Source organism: Megalops cyprinoides, chromosome 13, assembly GCF_013368585.1.
Source record: "Megalops cyprinoides isolate fMegCyp1 chromosome 13, fMegCyp1.pri, whole genome shotgun sequence".
NCBI classification, from domain to species: Eukaryota; Metazoa; Chordata; class Actinopteri; order Elopiformes; family Megalopidae; genus Megalops; species Megalops cyprinoides.
Genome location: NC_050595.1, coordinates 16568815 through 16595005, shown reverse-complemented (window position 1 = coordinate 16595005; position 26191 = coordinate 16568815). Strand labels below are relative to the sequence as shown.

The 26191-nt window shown below is 35.9% G+C and overlaps 1 protein-coding gene across 1 annotated transcript; it reads right to left on the bottom strand.

Annotated features, from left to right (window-relative positions):
• Positions 1-1492: 1492 nt before the first annotated feature.
• abcc12 (ATP-binding cassette, sub-family C (CFTR/MRP), member 12) lies at positions 1493-26191 on the bottom strand. The gene is made up of 31 exons (XM_036544088.1): positions 26111-26191; positions 25655-25723; positions 25425-25564; positions 23402-23548; positions 23161-23308; positions 22746-22982; positions 20918-21091; positions 19595-19742; positions 18494-18642; positions 18258-18365; positions 17683-17946; positions 17367-17438; positions 16963-17087; positions 14638-14710; positions 13424-13627; positions 12405-12539; positions 12089-12173; positions 11923-11994; positions 11606-11695; positions 11418-11521; positions 10932-11120; positions 8268-8494; positions 8017-8154; positions 7699-7885; positions 7156-7245; positions 6743-6932; positions 5308-5467; positions 4932-5010; positions 2487-2600; positions 2194-2358; positions 1493-1859 (listed from the first exon to the last, which is right to left on the bottom strand). Exons 2-31 carry the CDS (start codon positions 25709-25711, stop codon positions 1767-1769), a joined length of 4164 nt encoding a protein of 1387 aa, XP_036399981.1. The 5' UTR covers positions 25712-25723; positions 26111-26191; the 3' UTR covers positions 1493-1766.

The window sequence follows — 26191 nt, the reverse complement described above, 5'->3', positions numbered from 1 at the left end:
AATGACCATCAAATTTTAAAAAAAATGTGATTTTTCAAGTGAGGCTACAGGCATATATCTCCAAATATGAAAAGTAGGCCAGCTTTAGTCAGTTTCTTATTTTGACCAATTGTATGCAATTCAAAATTTAAAGTAATAAATTAATAGTTCTTTAATGTGCCTTAGTTTCTGCTGTGACAGAAACAGAATTGAACATCAGCCACTGCTCATTTAGTTACAGGGTAACAGCATAAAGCCACGCATATACAATACTGAGAGTTGTGTTTTCAGGGACTCCTTTAACTGACTGTTCTTATGAAGATGACCCAGGTCTCAGTTACATTTTATGCTATACAATACCACTTAAGCTCATTTAAATAATAAAAGAGATATAATATGTGTATGTACACTAGTACTACATTATTAGAGGAGAAAATGAATCCAGCACACATTAGCATTAAGCATTAATATTAACATATTTCCACTGTTTGGTCACTTTATTCAGCCACCTGCCCAGTTTGTTGAGAAATTCTGCCTGCTCATCTCCAGTGTATGAATGCCTTAAAGTGTGTTTCTTTTCCAAAAACACTGTTTTTGAAATTCATCCATGTTCTTTTCTCTACCTTTAACTTTTCTGTTAAAACAGATATAGACTGATTATTATAATTACATGACTAATGTGGGTGATTTTGGGAAAAAAAAAACAGAATACACTCCCAACACCAGGAAGTGGAATCATTCATGGGAGGTTATTATGTAATTAATATCCTTTACTACAAACAAAATTTCAATTCAGAAGAAAGAAGCCACAACCATGTAGTATGAATTTATAAACACAATGTCTCCTGACATACTCACTGTGTATGATTGTTTCATGAATGATTTATGTATATGTAAATCAGTAACAAACATTTTTATATTTTAAAATGTAAACAGTTTACTACATTAATGTCTAGGTCAGAGTCATTTATTTGAAATATTTATGGAAAATGACTGTGAGAGGATATTGAAGTAATATTTGAAGTAATATATAGCATTTATATGCTAGCACTTAAAAAAACATGGCATTTAATTTAGTATACTGAATTAAAGGTATTGAATGCATAAAGTATCAAAAGTCATAAAGTATCAAAAGAATATATGTTAAATAAATTAAACAAATTAATGTTCACCATATTCAAATAACAGTTTAGCATATATAACAACAATTTCAGTGTGGCATAAGGTATTTATGACATACTTTTGCAACACTTTAAATAAAATTATACAATGTAAAATTCACATACACAGGTTATTAACAGAAAACACATTTGTCATTTTAGGTGTAGCAGATTCTGCTATCATCAAATCCTGAATTTATGAATGAATCTTTAATTTAAAATGTTTTAATTGGTTAACTTACTCTTATAACTCACTCTATATTCAAGTTTAAATGTTAGACATTTTGGTATGATTTGTCTATTTTTATGTTCATAACCCAGTCAAATCATTATGTTTAACAGAGGACCTGAGTCACATCAGTCCAAAGATCAATGTAATTTAATGTAGCAGTTTGACACAATGTGCCTGGAGAACATTCACCTAACTTCTCAGATCAAAGCAATCTTTAAGGTCCGTGTGCTAGGGAGGTGTGCAGCTATGGCAGCTGTATGGCATGGATTGTGTTGCGTAATTAAGTTGGAGAGAATTTAAGAGGTATGTAGCTACAATACGCATGGTGGTTCTGTGTGTGTGTCCTATTGGAAAGACTAACTCCACACTGGCTCCACTTCCAGCTCAGTCTTCACTCATGTCTTCACTTTGTTAGCTGCTGTTAGAAGTGCTGAAAAGAGAGAGTCCGGTTGCTGCAACAGAATCTCCGGTTTGTCAAACTCAGCAACCTACAGGATGAAACAGGAAAAGCCAAGATTTGAGGTGAGCCACAACTCAGCTCAGTTAATTATACACAACAAATTAATTGCACACACAGCCAAATATACATAAGCATCACAAATTATGAAACCTCAGAAAAAATTGGCAGTACTTGATATACATTTAAGGTGTCAAAGTCAGACAATTCGAACTAGATGTTGCTATTGAGCATCTGCTTACAAAGCTGGGTGTGCATTGAAAAAACAAAACTGAGGTGATTCAGAAACAGAGAACATAGCCCATTTTCTCAATTCAGACCTGTTCTCACTGCTCTGAAACACAATTATTCTATCATGTGGCTACCTTTCCATTTTCCATAACAAGGATCTTGTCACACTCAAGCACAGTGTTGATGCGGTGAGCGATGGTCAGCATGGTGCAGTGCTGGAAGGCCTCCCGGATAGTGTGCTGAATCAGAGAGTCTGTCTCTGAATCTATGGAGGCGGTGGCTTCATCCAGTAATATTATCTGAAGGGGAAAATGTTTAATTCAGACCCACTTTGTAAGCCATTGTTGTAGACAAACAATGTCCTAATTTGGCAATCAATCAATGCAAAATGAAAAGGCGGGTGTCCAATGCAGATGGTTTGCTTCACCTTTGAGTTTCTGAGGAGGGCTCTGGCCATGCAAATGAGTTGCCTTTCACCCACTGAGAAGTTCTCCCCATTTTCTATCACTGAAGAGTCCAGCTTCTCTGGCAGTTTGGAAATCTACATGAAGAACAGGATCACATGTTCATACTTCTTCATATCTTTACTACATTACACCCTATGCTGCTGGCTGTGAATTATTAAAGCAGGTCTACATAAAATGCATCCCTTAAGTTTACCAATTTTAAACCGATTAGCATGAGCCTCTTTCATTGACTGAAGCATGTACAGGCCATGTAGATTGTCAAGATTTAACCATATGAAGATATTCCTTGGAGAGTCTAGGAATTGCTGACAAGAAGCATTTTTGCTTCCCATGATAAATTGGGAGGTAGCTCCGAAATTACAATTCTTCTGCATGAGGATACATATTTGCATCGTCTTCCAAAACAGACTATTGAGGAAATGTCTTGATTCCTTCATACATCTCTTACACAATTGGAACACTAAATTGAAAAGAGTGCAGCTTTATATATATATATATATATATATATATATATATATATATATATATATATATATATATATATATATTTTTTTTTTTTCACTGTCAAATAGCTCAACCCTTCTACGCCACAGTGCCATCTACTGGTATGTGAAAGTATTCAAGCCAACCAACCCTGAATACATTTTATAGGGTATATACCTGTACCTTTGCTCAATCTGTGCCACCTGGTAGAAAAACGCCTAATTAAGAAGGATAGTATTAATATCTGCTATGATATGTTTAACTGTAAAATATTAGATAATAAATATGGTACTATATTGGCATGTTACAGTTACAACACAACACATCCAACAAATATGGCATCACAAGCTATGTCCACTGTACTCTACAACTATGTGTGGAGTATCAAAGATTAAATGTTAGCAAACAGTTTGATTATTCGGTTTGGTGTACTTATTAATAGATGCACTGCATAACTTAATTTAATATGTTCTAATATGGAGGGGACAGCAGACTACCATATCATTTCTAAAATGATCCTCACAGATCCAGCATGAATACGACTTCATTTCATTAGAATTAACTTGCAGGAAATATACTACTAGATTTCTACTACTAGGAGCACATACATTATTCACTGATTAGAATGTAATGCGGTTAGTCATGTAGCACCTCTGGGGACCATGAGAGAAATTACACAGCATAACTGCCTCTGACAAAGCATTATAAATTAGCTCGCAATCATCAAAGCTATTCACACTCTAGTGTCATTTAAATTTGCATTAAATGAAACTAGGTTTTGAGATAACCATGATAGATAGAACCTAAGCAGCTTCATTCAATTAATTAGTTAATAGTCAATAACTCTGGTCAAATTATGTTCAGTACTTATTTAAGTGACGTCTATTAAGAAGTGTCAGCAAGCCACCACAGAAAAATGACCTCAGTTTTTTCAGTGTTAAGCTAGAGAAGAAGGAGGTATTTTCTTTATAAACTGGATCCTGTCTGTAAGATATGATTTGAGCCAGGCTACGACTGGGTGCTGCTGCCTTTCTTGTCAGTGAGGCTGGGCTGACTATTTCTTGTTTATCAGAGCCTTTCTTAAGAAAGGTCTGTATATCCACTGCTACTTGCCAATGAAAAGGTCAGACTGCTAATGTGGGGCTGCTTCAATGACTGCCAACGCTGTTCATTAAAGTCTCACTAATGTCTTAAGATCAGTTTTATAAAGCAATATGGCACCAGAACTGCTGGTACATCATAAGTTACTTATTCACTGATCAGCAACAGGCCTGCAATGACAGGGGTCTGATTATTTTCTTTTCTCATTTATTATTGGATTATATTACACTAGTAATTGTTTATTGCATATTTACTCATTTATTCAATTTTCAACTAAACACTTTTTCCTATTTATTGTATGGTTGTGTCACATGGATCTTTCCTCTTAGAGAAGAGTATAGCTGTTCCCTGACATTCTAATCTCAGCTACATTATTCAGTGGTTTAAAGAGGTACAATGACCAAGCATATTTTAAACTAGTTAATGGTGGGATGGCTGCATTTACATTGAGCATTACAAGGGTAAAGGCTTGTTTAGTTTTTACCTAACTGCTCAATAGTAGCAACTGTACTGAATTACATTTATGAATCAGGACTTCAGCAATCTTTCTCCTTCTTATGAAGTCTGAACTGACTACACCAGTATTACACCAATGTGACCTGAGCTCTGCCATCTTTAATTTCATTGATACTGGTTTGCGATTTGTTTGTTATAAAAGAAAAGTAATTATGTAAATACCCTGCAACCAAGGTCAGCAAATTGAAACTTATTTAGCAAATTAACTTAAAAGCTAAAATGTTGGAAATATTTTGAATGATAAATTTAGGTGCAGAAATAAAAAAAGCTGAAATCAAACTTCTCAGTACAGAAGTTAAACATACAGAATCTTTCATGTATGTCCTCTCCAGTGCTTGCCAGATCTCTTGATCACTGTAGTTGTTAAAAGGATCCAGATTATATCTGCAGGAAAGATAATCAGTATATCAGTATATACCTTTGAGAAGCAAGTCAGACATAGACTTTCAATGCATCATTCATTACAGTATTACCATGTCAAACAGTAATGCAATATACAGCCACCACAAGTCTACAACTACATTAACAATATTTGAAATTTTTTAATCAATATTCTTTGAATATGACATCTGCTTGTAAATGAACATGGCATGAGATCTGGCCTCTTTTAAAACAGCTATCTGAGTAAATTATCACTGGAAATACATTCGAAAAAATGGTATACACATTGACAGTCATTACCTTACTGAACCAATAAACAGTACTGGATCCTGAGGTATAACTGACAGTTTACTGCGTAGATCTTCCAAACCAATCAAACTGGTGTTCACATCATCAATGAAGATTTTTCCTTTGGCTGGCTCCACAAGCCGAAACAGAGCTGCTATAAGTGAAGACTTCCCTGGGAATGATTATTACAAATAAATATTACAAACAGTTTTTTTTCCCAAATTCTCAAAGGCATGGTCACCATAAGAGCAGCTGTGCCTCTCCAAATATGATGACAGTAACTGGGGTTTCATTAATATTCTATAAGAATAAAAATTTATGAAACTCTGTTTTTTAGAATGACCAGTTATACATTAGGGTTTCTCACCATGACAACCTCTGCATATGTGTAGCAGTACTAGAGTGAAATGAATGCAATCTTCTGGTGCACTTGCATGCAACCAACAGCTTTTTTTGATGCTACAAGTCCCTTTGCACAGCACAATTAAGTAGGCTTCAACTAGAGGATAGATGCTACTCCACTGATGTCATGCAAGCAGCTAGCAGGCACTTGACGAATCGCCTGAGACAAGGAAACCTTACTGTTCTCTGAACTATCTAATCCATCCTGATGCAACAAAGCCAAATTGTTCTGCTGCTATAAGTTTCGGATTGTAGATGACAAATAAGGGCCCTTTTTACCTTCTGAGGAATTGGCCATTTCAGGAAAAGAATCAAAAAGTATTCATTACATTTGTGTTATGTTCAAATTTAGCACAATATTACATTATCTGCATTGGTCTAATTGGAAAATGATAGGATCGGTAAGTGTCAATGTATTGCAGGAAATGGGTCACTTCAGTTTTTAAATTTTTCAGATTTTCTTTTTCTTTCTTTGTTCAGGGACCCACATCTACTATTGTCTTACTTTCAAATGTTATGCCTCAAAGAACAGCAAAGAATCGGAAACAAGTTCATATTAGATCCACACATAATTTTTGTCATGGTTATTGATGAGATATGTCTATTTGTGCATTTACAGAGCAATCACAAAGGAATTACAAAATTCTGTGCTTTGGTGAAAAATCTTTCAGATGTGATGTGGTTGTGGCACAGATACAGGTAACTTGTGACAACTTTTTGTGATCCAATGGGAACAAGTTTTCTGATTTCTTAGCTTTTGCAATAGGGCAGTCTGAATTCAAACTGCTTCCTCCAGGTGAACTAGATCAGTTCCTTGTTTCATCAAGTATATAAGCTAATGCCAAAACACATTGCTGCTATAGAAATAAAACTTAGTGTTTGCATATGTATAATGGTATTATCTAGCATTGGACCAGTGTTCACAATTTTTTATGTTAAGAGATTTTTTTTTGTGATTAATAAAAAACATGTGCATCGTATCTTTCAAATTCAGGATTACATTTCATATGCATGCTTGATGACAGCTTATAAAACAAACAATTACCAGATCCTGTTCTTCCCACAATGCCAATTTTTTCTTTTGGTGCAATTTTCAGATTCAGTCTGTTCAGCACAATGGGCGTGTTCTCTCTGTATCTCATCCCATAGTCCTGGAACGTGATGGACCCTTTTAGGGGCCAACCATCTGGGATATCCACATCTTCAATCTTTCTGGGAGCTTCAGAGACACAACCCTGGGGTACAGAAATCATGTTATTACAAGTAGAAGGACCAGCTTCTGTGTTGTAGATTAGAGTTTTTTTTGCTGCCACTGAAAAAAGAGTCTGATCAGGCATCATAACTCAGTCATTTTTGGCCTGATAGTATTCTTCACAGGAATTGTAACATAGAAATGGGTTAATTGTGTATGATGGAACTGAAGTGGAAAGAGGCTTTATATAAAATATGACATCTTACAGTAATATATTCCTGGAGCCTTTCCACAGAGGTGAATTTTGCTTCTAGTTCTGTTGAAAGTCTCACAACATACTGCAACATCCCCGTTAACTGCAATGAGAAGAAAAATTAGTAAAAATAACAATGAAGTAGCAATATCTCAAAAGCACAAACATAAGGTCACATACCATGAACTTCTAGAAACTTTGGTTGACTGATAACAGACATAATTATACCTGCCTTTCACAGTTAAATTGCTATGAGTTTTAATGTTTATTTATTGCTCTTCATCACATTATAAGTATGCTGGTTTTCATGTCTTCATTTTTTGATGACATGACATAAGTCACCACCAGAGGGTGTTCTCCCTGGATCTTAAGGGTTGTTTACAGTCCATCGATCAACGATCACTCAGCTGAAATATGTATAATTTTACCAAAGTTCCAAAAAAAGTTACAAAAAAGGTTTTCATAAATAAACTTATATTATTATTATTATTATTAGTAGTAGTTGTAGTAGTAGTAGTAGTGGTAGTAGTGATAGTAATAGTAATAGTAGTAGTACCTGAATAGTGTAGGACAAAGCCAGCCCTTTCATTGCTGAGCTTATGCTGGCTGGGGCCAAGACCACAAATAATGCCACAAATAGAGTGACTACTGCAGAGAGGAAATCCAGTCTGAAGGAGAGCCATCTGGTCCCACAGTTAAAGAGTAAAAAGTGGTTTGAATTTGTATCACTCATTTCCTTGAACCTGAAATCAAATTAGTAATGCAACATGAAAAAGCACACCTGAATATTGGTCATTCATTCCAAGGTATACATGCGAATTATGCCTGTACGATCCTATAAAAACAGGGTAACAACATGTTTAAAATGTCTTACAGCTCTATATATTGTTCTCTCTTGTTGTAGGCATGGATGGTGCCGAGTCCTTGAATTGTTGATGTTGTGAGGGATATCCACGGGGACCTACTAATATTCTCCATTCTTTTCATCTCTCTGACACTTCTTTGGAAAACACTACAGAAAAGTTTCATATGGTTAAAATAATATACATGTTATAAAGCACAATATGAAATGTACTGATTTTATTCAAACACACACTCAGACACAGATCATATGCGACAACTTACTACAGAATGGCAGTGAATATGAGTCCCAGTGCTGCCACAGCAATAAGGAGAGCGGGAAACACTGCTGAAATGGTGCCAACGATGTACGTCACCATTAGGCAGAACTGGAGGAAGTTCTCCATATTGAAGGGCAGGGCAGCATCAATTTCATCCTGGTCCTTGGAGAAGCGGTTGACAATTCTGCCAATGGGTGTGGTGTCAAAGAAACTCATCGGGCTGCTCAGGATCTTAAAAAGGTAGCATAATTTCAACTCAGAGAGGACAACTAGTATATTTCCAGTCAAAATAAAGTATTGTCCTGCTGCTTAGACCGTGAATTTAAAAATGTAATTTCAGCACAGGATAGGTCAGAGCTTAAGAGTAGACAACCCTTTCCTAAAGTACAAAATATGCCCCATTTGTTACTGAATCTGAACCATTAATTACATAACTGGATACATGATTAAGAAAAATCCATAGGTCAGAAACATAGGAAAAGAATTTCCCTTCACATTTATGCCCTCAACACATCAGAAAATCACTACACTTTTCACTCTTATAAAAAATTAATTTTGTATGTTGTAAAGGTAATTTTGCCCTTTCAAGGCTGGTCTTGAACACTCATATAAGCTCTACAATTAGACTGCAGGAGTAGGATAAATTTTCCAAGATGCAAGGCATCATAAAATTGCCAAATAGTCACAAAAAAGCTGGTGAGATTTCCCTTTTACATCACCATTTCAAAAAATCCATGGTCAAGTTATCATTGCATAAAATTTCAATTAGTTTCAAAAGTTTCAATTCAGTCAAACTGTAGAGCAGGTTTGTAGATGCTTTCAAAAAACAGCTCACACACATGAAAGAGAACAGCTATTGCAGTTGCTTTTTTCTTTATTGTAAGGTTCTGTCTTAAACCTGCATAGTTATTCTTGTTTCAGTTTCAAAATTAGAGAAACAACATGGCCTGCCAGTAATGTATTCTTGATTATATGTTATATTAATAATTTTAACATGTGTAATTGAAATATGAGAATGTGACACTCTGGGCCAATTTTTGTATTTATCATGTATACAAATACATGTCAAGCATTCAGTTGGGTAACACTGGAGAGTTCGCAACTCACAACAAGCCAAATCTAAAGGTTTATGCAAACTAAGAATTGAATCATAGTAGTTACATGCAGGTGTGTACACACTTTATCATACTGTTTAACTGTGGAAATTTTTAATAAGTTGGCAATTGTTGAAAGAGAGAAGGGTCTCAACTCAATAATTGAGATGCTATAGCTAAAATAAATAAAAATGCTTGTACAAAACGACACTTAAATCATATAATTAATGCCTAGTTTTTCTTCACCATGCAAACTGTAGTGAAGAAAACTACTGTGTCGTTGTCTTCAATGTGAACCACTAGCACTTTGATCTCAGTGAACATACTTCAATCTCAGTAATCTCAGAGTAATCAGCACAAGCACATGGCTAATTATACTATAGCCTGGTAATTATCAGGAGCTGTGCAAAACAATTCAATGACAAGGTTATGGGAAGGAATAAAACATGGATGCACAAACAACATCAAGAAGCATTTCTTTGAGTGAAACAATATCCTGTACGCACTGCATATGGATGTAGTTGATCAATAAACCACACAACAATCTTATTCCATCTGATTAGTGTGTAAGTCATCTCATAGCTTTTCAGCTACACTTAGGAAACTTAAACAACTGGGGTTGTGTTACGTGTCTTTTTTGTGTCAATACTGACAAAACAATTGAAAGATTTCCCAGTGGCTACCATGGATAGAATGCTCAGAATTCTAACACATGCTGTGAAGTCACACAGTCTGTTTTCACAAATGCGTTCTAATCAGTGATTTTTTAAATGCATGGAATAACTTAATAGGATTCTTTGTCTAAGCAGAGACCGTTAGAGCATTCAAGAGCAGAACTGACATTCTAGTCTAGATGCACTCTAGAGTATAGGCAAGATAATGGGCTGAATGGCCTGGTTTTGTCATTAAACCTTGTCTTGGGACTGTCTATGGGACTGGTCACCTGTCAAGATAATCCGTCATAGGACCATCACCACATTATCTCAATCCCTGGGCAATAACATTCCAGCTTCTCCTGACATCTGCATCATTGTTGACCTTAACTCAGCACTTCTATCCTACCAATCCAACCCCCTATTTCCAACCACACCCCAATGGCAAAAAAGCCAGAACTAAAGGAATATGAACAACTTATACATTGCATTCTTGTATTACTTAATGCGCAACCATATTTCAAATTAAAGAATCAATTCTTCACCAGAAAGATTAAAAATTCAAACTTTCAAGGACATGATAAATTATTACAAAGCCTAAAAGGTGACAATACACAGAAATGTTTCTCCCAAATAAAAGATCTTAATTATGATGTGACCCATTATTTCTATGTAGTAAATTTTAGGCACATTTTTCAACTTGGACACAATGATTAAGTAAATATATCGTGCTGTATTTCACTCTAGGTTGCCTATCTTTGCCAATAGCTACAAAACGTCATAGCTGAATCTATGAGGCCAAGTGAGAAGCAAAAGGCAAGAAAAAACAAATTTTATTTAAACTGTTGTGGTACAGTATTTCTCTTATATGAATTACAATTATACTGGTTTATTTTATGCCATCAAATGTCATGTGCTTACCTTTTTGAACATGGAGTCATGGAGTTTGGACGATGCGTGCAAAGTGATTTTGGTGAAGGAGTATCCTTTGACGACACTGAGCACAATCATTGCTACAATGGTCAAGCCATATATCATCTGGTAGAAATAAAGTTCTGGATTCTCTGAAATGTTGCCACTGTCTGCAGTTGAATTTGAAGAATTTCTTTGCTGTTGTGAGAAAATGGGATTTTATACATTAGGAATTTATTAAGAAGACGAAAGACATTTTTATTTATTTACTTTTGACATGTTTGTAGTGAAACAGATATAACTGATGTTGATGACAATGAATAATTAGCCAATATATTCCATGCATAGACTATACGTACATGTGAATGTATATTTCATTACTGATTAATCATAATCCCTCATGATATACCCCAGTGTATGTTATTCATATTATGTACATTTGAAGGTAACAAGTAATTGAAATGAAATACTTGTTCAGTTCAAAATTCAGATTACCCCAGATCCTTGTTCAAGCCAAAAACTGAGCCACCAGTTACTGAAAGCAGTTGTCCCAACTAGTAGGATGAACATCAGTGCAATCAGCAGCAGCAATATATACCCTACAAAAAAAGAACAGTTATAATTATGTGATTTCCCCAGTGATTTTCCCAATACTTTGTGAAAGATTTCTGGATGTTACCCACCTCCAGCAGCTTTACAGTACTGATGATAGGTCTTCCATGTTACTGAGCCTTCTTGGCTGGACTCTTGTTTAACAAGCTGATCTTTTGAATCTGTTCATAAAAAACATAACTCTTGGAATACGAGGCAGCAATATTTTCCTCTAAACTAATCCTGAGGCTACTCATCACTTTAAAGTAGTCAACAATGAGTGAGCACTTTGAGCGGGGAAGCTGCAAAACATTTCCAATGATCTATCACAGTTTCCTCCTCATTTTGATCCATACGTCAAATTAGTGTTTTACATCTTGGCATTGTAATTCATGATAATTAAGAATACCTTTTGTGCTATGAACACTTGATTCCTTCGTTGGCTCATCTGGTGGATTGATCTCATCTGACATATCGAATGCTGGAGGAGAATTGAATTGAATTTAAAAAAAAAAAAAAACAGACTTTTAATACAATACAAAGCAATGAAGGTGTATTAATACAATATTACTTACCTGGATTTTGTATTCCATTTGAGAACTTTCCATTCACTTCATTAGGCTTGGTTTTTATGTCAGAGTCTTCCTCATGTTGATCATTCTAACGGAAGATACACAACATTATGTACCCCTTTCTCTATTACTATATTTAGTCTACAGCACAACACATAAATGATAGTTTCTTTTTTTTTTGCAATGAACTTAAATGCAGGCTCATAAAAGCACAAACATCCTCTGAGATTAAAACCCTTAAATAATCGTAAAAAAAAAAAAAAAACACAATGCTTGGACACACTACTCTGAATCTGTTGAGTACAAAAACTGATCTTACATTGGACTGTTCCAAATGGTAGTTATTAATGAGGTATGCATATCGGCCTTTGGATTTCATCAAATCGTTGTGCGTTCCCATCTCTTTGATTTCCCCGTTCTCAAGTAACAGCACCTCATCACAAAACTCCAGGTACTGGAAAAAATGAGGAGAGGGAGATGAAGACTTATATCATTATGCTACATTTATCATATATAAAATGTTCTTAGCTAAAATAAGCCCTAATTATAACCCTCACCCTAACCCTAGATCTCTTAACCCTGATAACCCTTTTGGCCAGACAATTCTTTTCTGTGGAGGTGGGTTTGATGAGTCTTTATGATGGAAAACAGGTGAAAATTAAAATCACCCTTAACCACTTGATATACACAGCACTTGGCTTTCAATACATAGGATAGTTAAATGAAACTGAAACAAACAATCTACATGTGTGGCACCAGTTCTGAATGAAGACAGATTAAGACAGTTGATGCTACATATATAATTACTAAGGGGAAATGTGCATGCCCATTTTGCAGATAAATTTTAGCTATGGATGGGGAGCAGTGAGCTCCAGTATAAAAGCATGAAAATGGCTTTCTGTTATCATGTTGCCTCACTTGTCATTTGTACACAACACTAATAGGGACAGCACTCCACCCTGAGGTCAGAGAGCTGAGTAAGAGTACTCTGTGTCAAAGTGATCTTTGTCAAAAGAATCTTTGCCAGAACATCAACAATCTTGCTTACACTGCCCTGAAAAATCTATGAGTTTAATGCTTTATACATTTCCAATGGAACACTTTATTCAACAAGATATACCCAAGTTGTGTACTTGGCCTATGACCTAATGCAAACATTAGCTAAGTATCCAGCATGAGTGGTCATGTTATGTTTGCTTCCATGACAGCAGCCTGCCAGTGTGCTTAGCTAAGTGGAAAAACAAGCCAACTCAGTGACAATGACAAGCAGAAAATCCAGCCAGAAAGCCTTTGCAACTCGCCTGTACTGTACAGCATGTAAGGTCAAATGACCTGTACCTGCAGTTGATGAGTCACCAGAATGATAGACTTCCCTCTCAGCTCCTCCTTGATGCATTCCGTAAAGATATGTTTCCCCACGTGGGCGTCAACAGCTGAGAGAGGGTCATCCAGTAGAAAGATGTCTTTGTTGGAATACACAGCTCTGGCAAGGCTGATCCTCTGCTTCTGCCCACCAGACAGGTTTAAGCCTCTTTCCCCAATCTTTGAGCAAAACAAATAAATAATGGTCAAAGGTCTTGCTACTGTAATTGATATTTGGCCATCGGACAAATGTTTCTTATATATTTGTACTGTCTCAATTCTATAAAAAAGACATTAAGGGCATTCTCACATGTATCAAGGTGCATTCAGCATTGCCTTTGAATGCAGAGGTGGTACCTCAGTGTCATTTGTACTTTCAAAGAAGGATAATACTAAACTATGCCATTCTGGAGTTGAATTTTTTTACTTGTACTTGAATTAAACTGGTTGTTTTTTTATAATACCATATCCAGCATCAAGGTTAATTCTGCAATAATTAACTCAATGCAGTGACATAGAGTACTACCCTCAGCTAATTGAAGATGAGATCCTGAAACAATGTTTGTAAGCAATGACTGCCCCTTGGTAAATCAAGAAGGAAATAGCTAGGCTGGTCAAGGGAAAAGGTGATCACTGTAACTATTGACCATCTATTTATCATGTATGTAATACTAGAGGAAATGTATATTGCAACCTAGTATGATTGATTTTTTTTGTTTCTTTGTGTATTTACATGTTCTCAATTTGAAAAGAAATTTAGCATAATAGATACATTTAGAGAAACAGTGAAATTTAGAGAAAGAGTGTTATTCCTTGTCACACAAACAAACAAATTATGTTCTCCCTCAATTTCTTTTCAAAACTGAGAGCTGTGAAAAATACATTCATGCCTCATGAGAACACAGGTCCACAATCCTTTATTCAAACAAGGAGGAGTGGGCATGGTTGCAATCTAAATGCAACCCACATTTTAAACTGAAGCAATTTGCCCCCATTTGTATTCAAAGAGAAATGTTTCTATTAAAGACAACAGGGGAACCTAAGTTCCCTCTGAAGCAAGCATGCATAAGACCTTTTTGAAAAGCGGTCTGCAAAACAAACCATTAGTATATAAGTAGTAATGTGTAACAAGTTCAGTGGAAAAAAATCTGTATTCTCTAAATGTATGTTTACATAATAAAAATGCAAACCTCTGTCATATCACCATAGGGAAGAATTTTCAAGTCAGGTTTCAGATTGCAAGCTTGAAGAACTCTGTCATACCTATGAAAGAACACATATTTTCAAATAAATAAAAGTTGCACAGAGAATGGGAAAATACTAAGGCTGAGGAAAGTGGTTTTAAAATTTCAGACACAGTGAATATATTTCAGTGAGTGAAGCAACTCTGCTAACTAATCGTGACAAAGGCTCAGATTCTCCTGAAACAACTAAAAGCAATAAGCACTATTACACATATCAGATACAATTATAATGCTACATTCACGCAGCTGATCATGTGTTAAAAGTAATCAGAATTTCAGCACTTAGACTGATAACTTTGCTTTGTAATGATGTACATAAAGTTATTGAGGTAAGCATTTTAAAGGTGTCTTGAAAGAACAGCAACCATTTAGAAAACATTCATATAAGGCATAACATATCTCATGTCCCTCTTTTCGAACTGTTTGAATGTGAGCACTGGGTTAATGTATCCATGGGCTTGAAGTGTTTCAAAGTTTTTATGTTTGTTATCTCAAGGGCAGCAAACAGATAACATTCAGCCAATGTGACACTTTCTCAGACCCTTTTTCCACATTGAAGTGATGTATGCAAAAATAATAGATTAGTTAAAAGCCATCTGTGTATGCAGTCTTAATTCTATAGGAATAAATCACCATGCATCCTACCCTACAATAGTGATGTAATCACGGCTTCCACTTACTGGGTTTATGGTTAACACAGGAGCATCAATGCTATTCAGATGATAGATGTCAGGGATATTCCTCATAATAGCAGAGAGGGCATCTCAAATGAAGTAAATAATGTTGTGAGAAGTGGCACAGTGTGATCAGAAGTGGGGATGAAGGTGGGAGGTTAAAAATATAATAATGGTAATATGTTCAGATACCTTTGCTGGAATACGAGAAGCATAAAACATACAATTAGAGGGAGTTAGTTTTAATGGTAAATGAGAGCTTTGGCATTATTTTTTATCAGATTAAAGAGATTTAATACATGGAGCTGAATACAGGAGATAAGGAGGAAAACAGCTTAATTGCATATAAGGTGTGAAGTAAAGAAGTATCAAAAAAGGGTGCATGAATGTAGACGAAATTGCGAGATCTGACTCCCTAAATCCTTACAAAGGTGTATCCAATTCCCTCCAATCTTTTTTGTAATAATCCTAATCTGATTTGCAGTACTGATGTAGTGGAGCCACTGGGGTCCAGTGACCACATGTAATCACATTTGAGATAAACTGGAAAGGTTTTCAGTTTTAGGTGAACTAATATCAAGTTGGAGAAAAGTTAAACAGTACTTCTAACACTTACTGTATATTCTTCAGAACTGTATACGATAATAAGGGTAATTCAAAGAAATTATTCTCAACCTGAAGTTTAATTCATTCTAAAAAGTGAGGAAATGGAAAGTAGGTAGTGGAAAAAACTGTGGACTACATGTAACGAACATGAAAGAGGTCTGCAGTTCTGTGAGTGAGTGAACCTCTGTTCTCTTGAATCAATGCTTGGAAATCATCATAGTACTGTGTAGTTACTAACCATTACTGACAAGCTTGCTTTGGCTTCATAGCAGAGTGTGAACCAATAAATCACCTTGTATTGCATGATGTCTTTTGGGGTAGTGGATGTGCACCAAGATTCTGCAAATGTCAGTTAAATTAAGACATACCTATATAAATCTCTGAAACTAAAAATGGAAGAAAAAGTAATGTCATTGACTGTAAATGCCCACAAGTGCTGAATGAATCAATACGCAATACATTTATTGTGGGTGGGGTTAACTACCTGGTGAGACATTTGTATTTTATTAAGAGCTAGCTAGATAATAATTTGCTTGCTAGCTAACATTATGCACTTGACCTGAGTAGCTAACGATCTACCTAATTAAAGAGCTATTCAATATGACATCTTCAAAAACTGGAAGTCATCAACCTTACCCTTTTTTTTGCTCTTTCTTTCCTTTTATGCAGCCCTGTTTTAGAATCATTAATCCTATACTAGCTTGTAGTGTGTATTGTTAAGGACACCTGCCTTTCACCCCAAAAAAATGGTCGTATCCCTTTCAATAGCATTATTAAGGCATTGCATTACATAATTATAATGAGACATAATAACAGATTAATTTGCTAAGAAATCACAACTGCAAGCATAAATAGTGTGCCTCCAGTACTAGGGTTTGGAAACACTGCAATACCTTACAAAACAATACACTTCTTAAAACATGCTCATCAAAATGTTGCAGTATTATACATTATGAATGAAAGGGGCTTTTACTCAAATTCACAATAGTACCTGATTTGGTCAAACATTTCTCCCATAAGAATGTTATCCCGAACAGTTCCATGGAAAATCCAAGCTTGTTGGGAAACATAGGCAAATGACCCATCAGCTGTCACAGATCCCTGAAGTAGATGCATCTAAGTGAGGGTGAAAATTTCACAGTGATAAATTATATTTTAGGTTCTCACATATTATGTATTTCACTATTGTAGTAGCTATAAATTTCAAATGATACCAATATTTGATTAAAGCCATTATGAAATTTAAACACAACCAGTTGTCAATCATCTGTATGCTATGTGTACAAATGTACTGTGGACCTCAAGAGGTCTAGCACATTAGACTAAACAGTACAAATACATGATTTTAATATGATTTCAAAACAATAATATACATGTAAAATAATATGAACTTACTTGTTCTAGAATGCTTGATATTAATGATGTTTTTCCACTCCCTACATTCCCACAAATCCCAAGCAGTCTTCCCTAAAGAAACCAAAAAAACAATAGGTGTCGTTTTTTGCCAAAATGGATGAGTGCATAACTAAGGAAATGGAATGCGTACATGAAAGCTGAACACGCTGTGAAATCTAGGAAGCATAGTTTGAAATAGCACTATTCATTATAAAAAAACTCCACCTTCTAGAAGAATGTTACTAATATACACCTTTTTCTAAAGTACACAAAATATATTTAAGACTTTCCAGTACACTAATATTCAAAGATGTACCTTGGGTAATTTGAAGGTGATGTTTTTCAGTGCTGCTTTACTCTGAGCTTTGCTAGGAGTATGTATTCCATTTTGATTCTGTTGGTCTCCTTTCCCTCCTTTGAACTGATTTCCCACCCCAGACGGAGTGGTCATGTCTTTTGAAGTGTGTAGACTACTCTCAGGCTTTTCCCAAGAAAATGAGGCCATCTTCATAACCAAGGCATTGGGGGACCCAGTTTGTAGAGTGACATAACGATCTGGGCTCTCAATAAGGAGGATTCTCTGAACATACATAAATGCGAGCAGAAAAAAAAAAATGAATGAATGAATCAATCAATCAATCAATCAATGAATGAATCAATGAATGAATGAATGAATGAATGAATGAATCAATCAATCAATTAATCAATCAATCAATATCAATTTCTTAAAACTTGTAATTGATTTGCTAAAAACCAAGGTTTATTCATTTAGTACTAATAATGTGGGTTCACAGAAAACCCATATTGGGGATTTCTGGAGCAAATAATGATCTCAGTGAGAGGTAAAGCATATATTTAAAGTTAAAAATAATTACAGAACATGACTCCCACCTTCAAACGGGCTAAGGCCACTTTTGCTTCTGCTAAGCCTTTGACTGAAAAAGGAAGGAGGCCCAGAGAGAATCTCATGGAATTGAAAATAGCAATGATGGTAAAGGCCTACAAAATACAACAAGAAATTATTCACTCAGCACTGGTCAACAAGTGATGGTATCAGTGTCGTGGAAATACAATTATATAAATGAGATGTTATATTTAATTATATTATAAGATAAATAGTCACTTACAGCTGAAGAACTCAGGGGAAGCCTCACTGCTGTGTGGGTGACGAAAGTGAGAATTGTAGCAAGTGTAGGGATGAGGGTTGTTATGGAGGAGTTCACACTCTGAACATATCCAGCTTTTTCCAACAGTAGTTTCTCATTTTTTCTTATATCTGGGAAAAACAGATACACCAATTCTGCAACTGTGATTTACATTATACATTTGTCAGTGAACATTTACCAGTGAATTCCAGTAAAGTTTGCAATTAATGCATTTCAACACAGACCTAAGACAATCCACACAAATAAGCTAGTCATTACTAAATATGCACACATAATCTGTCAATAAGCACTAGCTGAATAAATGTTTGAATTCGTGAATCAGTTTGAAAGTGAAAACTAAAACTTGGGCCCATATTCAGTGATAAGAGATACCTCCAAAACCATGGCTGATCAGTCCATTCCCATAACCTTTTGCAGGTGCATAGCTCAATTTTTTTATGTTGCATTTCAGTATTTATGGCAATATATGGCTGTATATCAAAGCCATAAATGCTCATCCATTTATCAATTGTCAAGATCATAGATGGTGTTGTGAACAAAGGAATTGGGCATTTGAAAAAGTACACTCCAGTAATGAATTCAGCAAATGCCATATCCTATTAACCTGAGGGGAAATTGATAATTGATAATAAAACAATATAGACTTGACAAACATTTATCAACAAAAACAGTTTCAGATAATTGCTAGTATCTATGCACATTTATGAGTTGCTTGATCATGTTCACAAATTTTAGTTAGCCACTAATAACACTACTGCTTTCAACAATTGCATTTGGGGCATTTTCTCACCATATGGGACAAACTGTGAAAAATGTCATCACTACCATTCATTTTAGTCACTTAAAATTCCATAAAAATCAACTGAGATCAATTTGCCTGAGAGTAGTAGAAAACTTCATTAATAACTGCCATTACCCACAGTGAGGCAGGACTTTTTTTACTCCTAAAACTGCTTTTAGCAGGACTAATTCTCAGACACTTAATGAATGTGGTCCTTGTTCTCTGAGCAATCCTTGAAAAATTTCAGTGGTTAAAGCCTACACCATTGTCATATCACGTACCAGTGATTTTCTTCTCAAATGAATTTTCCCACGCGTACATTTTGATAAGTTTGATGCAGGTGAGAACCTCATTCATGGTGCGAACACGATTGTCTGTTACAGCTATGGCTTTCCTCCTGAACACATTGATCAGTCTGGCCATTGCAAACTTGAAATAGAAAACACATAAAAGCTCATTGTAAAAACATGCAAAAAAAAAAAAAAAAAAACAGAACAGCATTGAAACAGTTATGTTGTACAGATCTATGGAAAAACTTCTTAAACTTACTAAAATACCGTGTTTTTCTGCTTTTTTCACAGTGTGATAAACTCATTGGCCCCAACTTGTAATGGTACAAATGCAATGGTGCAAATGCAGTGTGCATTGGTCATCGTGGTATTTCTGCAGAGCAAAAAAACCTGGTGCTAAGAGTTTTTAATGAGTGCCTGGTATGCGGAGGGTCTGATGGAGTATTGCTCCAAGAACAACATTATTACCGCGTTACATTCGAATGCAGTGGCATTATAGCTATGGTATACTATATCAACAGTCTCAAGATCTCAGAATGGAGAAAGGCAAGAGAGAATGAGCCATTTGTATGTATAGGCATTTGTATATTTTAATTGTTTGTAATGTTGCTGGTGTGCATGGAGGGAAATGTTTATGTTGGTTTCAGTGGCAGCAGTTAGGTTCTCCATTACTTCAGTTAGACTAATGAAAATAAAACAACATTTTAATTATATCACATCACATCATAGGGAATGACCACCTTTCACATAGAATAGGAAGAAAATGGCCCATCAAGTGCTAGGGTCATTGCAGTAGCTGTCTGTTGCTGAATTAGAGCGATAGCTGCTGGAAACTGCTAACTGCCACAGCTGTGTCATGTCATCATGCAGGATAGAGGAAAAAAGTTAGAGTCAGTGGAAAGTATCAACATTAGGAACTATTCGGGCCAGAGACCTGTTTCTCCCTTTTGTCTCCCTCTTTTCTTTTTGTGCAGACTGCAAAGAGCACAGAGCACTAAGTCAATGACAGGAGATGAACTGTAGATACTGCACCAGGCTTTCTGCTAGAACAAACACAAATGCAGGACTGCCAACTGCTGTGTGAATATCACTGCCCCCAGCATAGCAGGCACTTCGCAGACTTTTTTGACACAAAATTACAAAAAAAAAAAAAATCACGCTGACATATTCTTGCACAATTACAGTTGGGCCCATTAATTTGTGAAAATATCATGATGTTAAAAATATAAGCTCAAACAAATCCTAAAGGTTAAACATTAATAGGAAATTAATGGAACTTTTGATTGAAAGAAGTTTAATATTCAAAAGCCAAACCTGTATAGGAATGAAAACCAGATATACAGCTACGCCAATTAGTGCTGTATATCCCAGGATATAGCAGGCATACACAATGCACATGAGCAACAAGAAAGGTATACAGAGGAGGAAGGTGCCAAACACCACAGCCTCAAACATCCGATATCCATCACTGGTAAGGACATTGATCACCTGTGAAACAAAAAAGAGACTGTTGCTTTTTCTGCTGCCTTTAATAACTCACATAATGAAAACTACTACTACTACCAAAATCACAGCATTATGTGACTGTGTAACAGTTTTAGGGGATTACATGATGGCAGATGGCAGAAGATTTTCTCTGCAGAAATGTAACACTAATCAATCAGTCAACTTTTATTTGTTATAATGCAGTTTTACAATAGAAGTAAAGTGATGAACACAGAGCTGGGAATCAGTCAAAAATGTCTAACTGGCTCTTCAGTGGCTTAGCCTCCAGGGTACTGGTGTGGGGTGCAGGCTCAGCCCTATAGCTAGGGTTTGAAGCTGGCTGTGTTATCTGTTGACAATGACCAGGAAAGTACAGCAGCAGAACAAACTGGTTTTGTTCTGGGGATATGGGCGGGTAGGTCAGCCAGCACCTTCTTCCCTCACCATTCTCAGACATCTTGTGATTTGTCAGGTGCTTGGTGATATCAGCGCAGTAGGGTCTGTCCTCCAATGAATGCCCACTTCAATATGGTGCACTGTGTGACTTGTATTGCCATTGGTGGTGTGCAAGTGTATCAGAGAATTTCAATCATCTTGCTCTAGTGCTCATGATGAAGCTAATATATAATTGCCAATTCCAAAAAAAGGCAAACAATAAAGGGCATACTTTTTTAGGGTAGGTCTGTCAGCCTTCATTGTAAATGTGAGGTTCTCTGAAGTGGATACACCTTGATAAATTTATTTCTAAAATCTATAAAAACGATTAGCATTTTTTTCATCAAAATGATCTGCAATAATCAATTGTACATTAGGTTCACCTCACTGTAACAACCTCTGAACTTGCACAGGAATGTACGACTTAGTGATTGCAATCGTCTGATGCACATGCAAGCCACCTTCAACTATTTTCCACACTAAAAGTTCCACAGAGGATAGCCATATCTCCTTCATATCATTTCAGCAGCTCACAGTTGGCCCAGTGTGTCACAGAGCCTAAAGTTTGTTAAGCGCAAACATATTTGATGAACGATAGGTCATATTTTCTAGTGACAGCTCACTTCTCTTTTCAGTGTCCTGTAGGGTTGAAAGACACTGCTTTGTAGGGATTATTATATTCATGCTACTTATTAGACTACGCTCTGAATACCATACATACAGGAATATTAGCAGTGGGTGTATTTCAGGGTACATGTGGACAACTTGTTCAGAAAATGACCATAAGCAGAATATACTGTACATATAAACCTCCCTAACAAGCAAACTTTATGACATCCAGCCCTCTCCACACCCATGGTTAAAAATTTTATGTGGCCTAACCCATCTAGTAATAGCGTTTCCTGTGTGCTGGGTTTAACGTCAGTACTGGAGCTAGGATCTTCTTACAGCCGGTGTAAAAAACTTTTGCCTAGAGACTTGGTACATATCACATGTGATTTCCACAGCTGCTTCATTATTCTGCTTGTACTAGAATACATGTACATATTACACTCTACAAGATAATGACTAGGAATTCTCATCGATGCAGTTTGATGCATTCATTTAACTGTGACAGGACAACGCCAGTTTTATCCATAAGAATGTAAGCAGAAATAAACCTTGGAAATTAGAAGAGCTTGAGTGAATCTAAATATTATGTGAAATACAGTAAATGGCTTACCTCTCCCACAGAGATGCTGTTGAGCGCTCTAAGAGAGATGATCTTCTGAAACGCTAACATGGAAAAAGCACTCTTGACTCTGATGGCTGTTCGTAAATTAATTGCCCACATCAATGAAATGAAGAAGGCTTTGCAGAATTCGGAGATAAAAAGGGCAACACAGAGGCCAATTCCATATTCAAGTGTGGACGTTTCAGGGGTTTCAATGTAGCTCAGAATTTCGTAAACCAACACAGACTGCAAATCAGAGAGAATTTACAACATTAAGTTTCCCCTCACAACTTGGCACTGTTTTTAAATATCAGTGAAAACAGGTTGTTGTGTAAATACAACATAATTAATATGGACATCAGATTAAAGCAGATTCTTAAACGTGTCCATTAAATTGTTCAAAAAGAAACACAACTAAACATACCGGTCCTATGAAAACTGCAACGGTGAATAAGATGGAAACAAAGAATGCAAAAAATAGTCTTGTCTTCTGAAAACGAAAGACAACTCGTGCCAGGGAAGCTCTCTCAATACCCTCCCTGGCTACCTCCTCTTCCCAAAGCCTCTGCAACCTGGGAAGTCAGAAAGGGCAAATACAGAGTCATCAGATCCTAAAAGCTTACATGTTGTCACATGTTCTGTGAGAAATTAACAAATCTTCTCACCTATTTCCATTTGTATTGGCACCATCATGAGGTGACAGAAATAAACTACTTCTGTCAAGTTTGTTTCTGAACAACTTCCACATCATTGGAGTCATCCATGAGTATGATGTAAAGGAGAAGAATCCAGCATCATCCATAGGATTTGACCTGAAAAAATTATGACCAGAAAGGAATATTATCCAGTTTACATGAGATGAAAAATGTATTATACGTAGTGTACCCAATCTGATGCACAGAGCACCACACTGTCCACAACATACCAACAATGCTATAAATAGTAAGAATAATAAATATTCTTATTTATGACCAATGACCATGGCCAAGCAAGAGCAAGGCTACATTAGATATGAAAACTTTTCCTTCACAATGTAGATGTCACAAATTACACCATAGGCCAATTGCTCCAATTGTTCTACATACCAAATATTATGTCATTTCAAGCAGCACTTCGTTAGGGCTATTTTTCAACATTAAAAATGTAATATTTCACTGATATTTGTATTCTGATATGTCCAGCCTCTTTACATGCCAAAGTTGAGAATGATTGTCCCAAGGTGGAATGAATTAGCTCATTTGTATATTTATTTGCAAACGCCACAAACTCTTTGGGTTGTAGTGACCATGGTTTGGACATAGAATCTTTTATAATATTGATCAAAATCAGCAAAAAGTTTCATATTTTTCGTGGCATATCTCCAAACTAGAGTCATTCATCATTTGGTTTCAAAGTTTATATAAATCACTGTTTGCCTGTATAATAACCAATGGCCACGCATCACAAAGATTTAGACCATTCTGAAGTCAATGTTGCATCTTGCCAACTTTATTATTCATTATCTTTTCCAAAACATTAACAACAATGAGCCAAACTAAGCCAAAACTAACATGTATCTGAAAACTGTAAGCGGCATTACATCATGAACTCAGCCTTCATTGCGCATGGTTCGCTTCCTCAGAGACTATAACTGGGCTGACTGGACTCAGGACATAATCATCTTTTAAGCGGTCAGAATCAGGATGTACATACTTGGGAATCCAACTATCCCCAAACCCAGAAAATATTTTCAGAATTAATTTCAGCATTTAAATCAATAAAAGAGATTGTGGAAACACTCCTGATCCTTGATGGGAAGAATCCTAATATAATTCATAATATACTAATATACTTCATAAAGTCAATGTCAATGTGAAGTCAATGACATCAGTGCACTCAAATTACAATTGATTTTCAGGAAGTGACAAGACTTTAAGTGAATGGAAAATAAAACTCAGAATTAAACAAAACAACACTTAACAACACTTCAAAACCACATGGCAGGTCTAGCTCTAGCAAATGTCTTTTATAGTTTTTTTGGCAACACAATTACAAAATACACAAAACGCAGCTTTAGCAATCTGACTGACCTATCACATTCAAGAGGCAAAGCAATTAAGCTTCAGTATTTTAACTGCTCTGTATCCACAACCTTCACTGTCTGGCAATTCACTTCTGACATGCAGCCATCAATGTAATAAACTGATACCAATCTGGTTCAATCCTGACTATATTCTTTCAAGGAAACCTTTTTCTCATCTGGAAATAATCCAGCATCACCCATCTTAATCATATAGTTGAAAATAACCAGCTATTACATTCCCAAGATATCCAGTTTGACATACTTCACCATAATTTTCATTAATTTTAACTAACTAAAGCTTCACAGGAAAATTGACAGGAAATTAAAGGCCATTACCCAAATGTCCATTATGCAAAATATCCAGACATCCCAGGGCAACACAAGATCATCCCTTTCTGAAAAATGTGAACAAGATCTCCAAAACTCTATAGACTCATGAAAGCAGTGTTCAGGAATATTTTGATGAGTATTTCATCAGACATTTAGATTTAAGTGAGTTTCATAACTAAAGATGAATTAGATGATGAATCATCTGTACCAAAATTTCCATTATAAAATGATCCTCCAGAGAGGTTCGGTGATGTTAGGCAAAAATAAATGAACAAACAAAACAATTTTCCACTAACCCTGACGCAAGGCGGAATGGAATCATGTTCTGACAGCTGGCGTGGTACTTGTGGTATCCTGGTGGATCCAAGGATGGTAGGTCCTCCGGACACATGGTGCTGGACTCAGTTGTCCACAAGCTGCTCTCTGTTCTCTTTTTCTTCATGTGGAGAAAAACATCAGCCATGATGAGGGGAAAGCTTATGTAGGGAACAGGTGAAATCAGTGGCGTAAGAGGCTTTATACTTACAAAAGAGATCCCCTTGACACTCTCCAATACGTCTGGTTCATGTGAAATGCTCTTCATTTCTAATTGGTTCTGTGAACAATAACAGCAAAATACACCAGATTATAATTTCCAAGATGTATTTATAACTATTGACATTTATGGGAAGCACACTATATAATTATATTTACCGTTACCATTTACAATTTTGTTATCTTTAGATTCAGTTCTGTTAAAATACAATTTGCCAACACTGTTTTGACTGACAATATTAATGCAAAAACTGACAGAAGTTTGAAGAAAGACTTTTCTTCAACATAAAAGTTGTGATAATCACAATGCAGTCCTTAAGATTCACTTGATGAAATTAGTTGTTGATTTTACTCCTATTTAGCATTAACAGTTTATCTTCTTTAAGGTAAATACGGTATAATATTCTAAAGACTTTTTGGTTTGAATAACATAAAAACGAAACGTTACCTGCGTGTGTCAGCAGGGTGAGAGGGTTGAACAGTGTGGAAGAATCAGTGGTGTACCACACGTTCCAATGCTTATATTCAG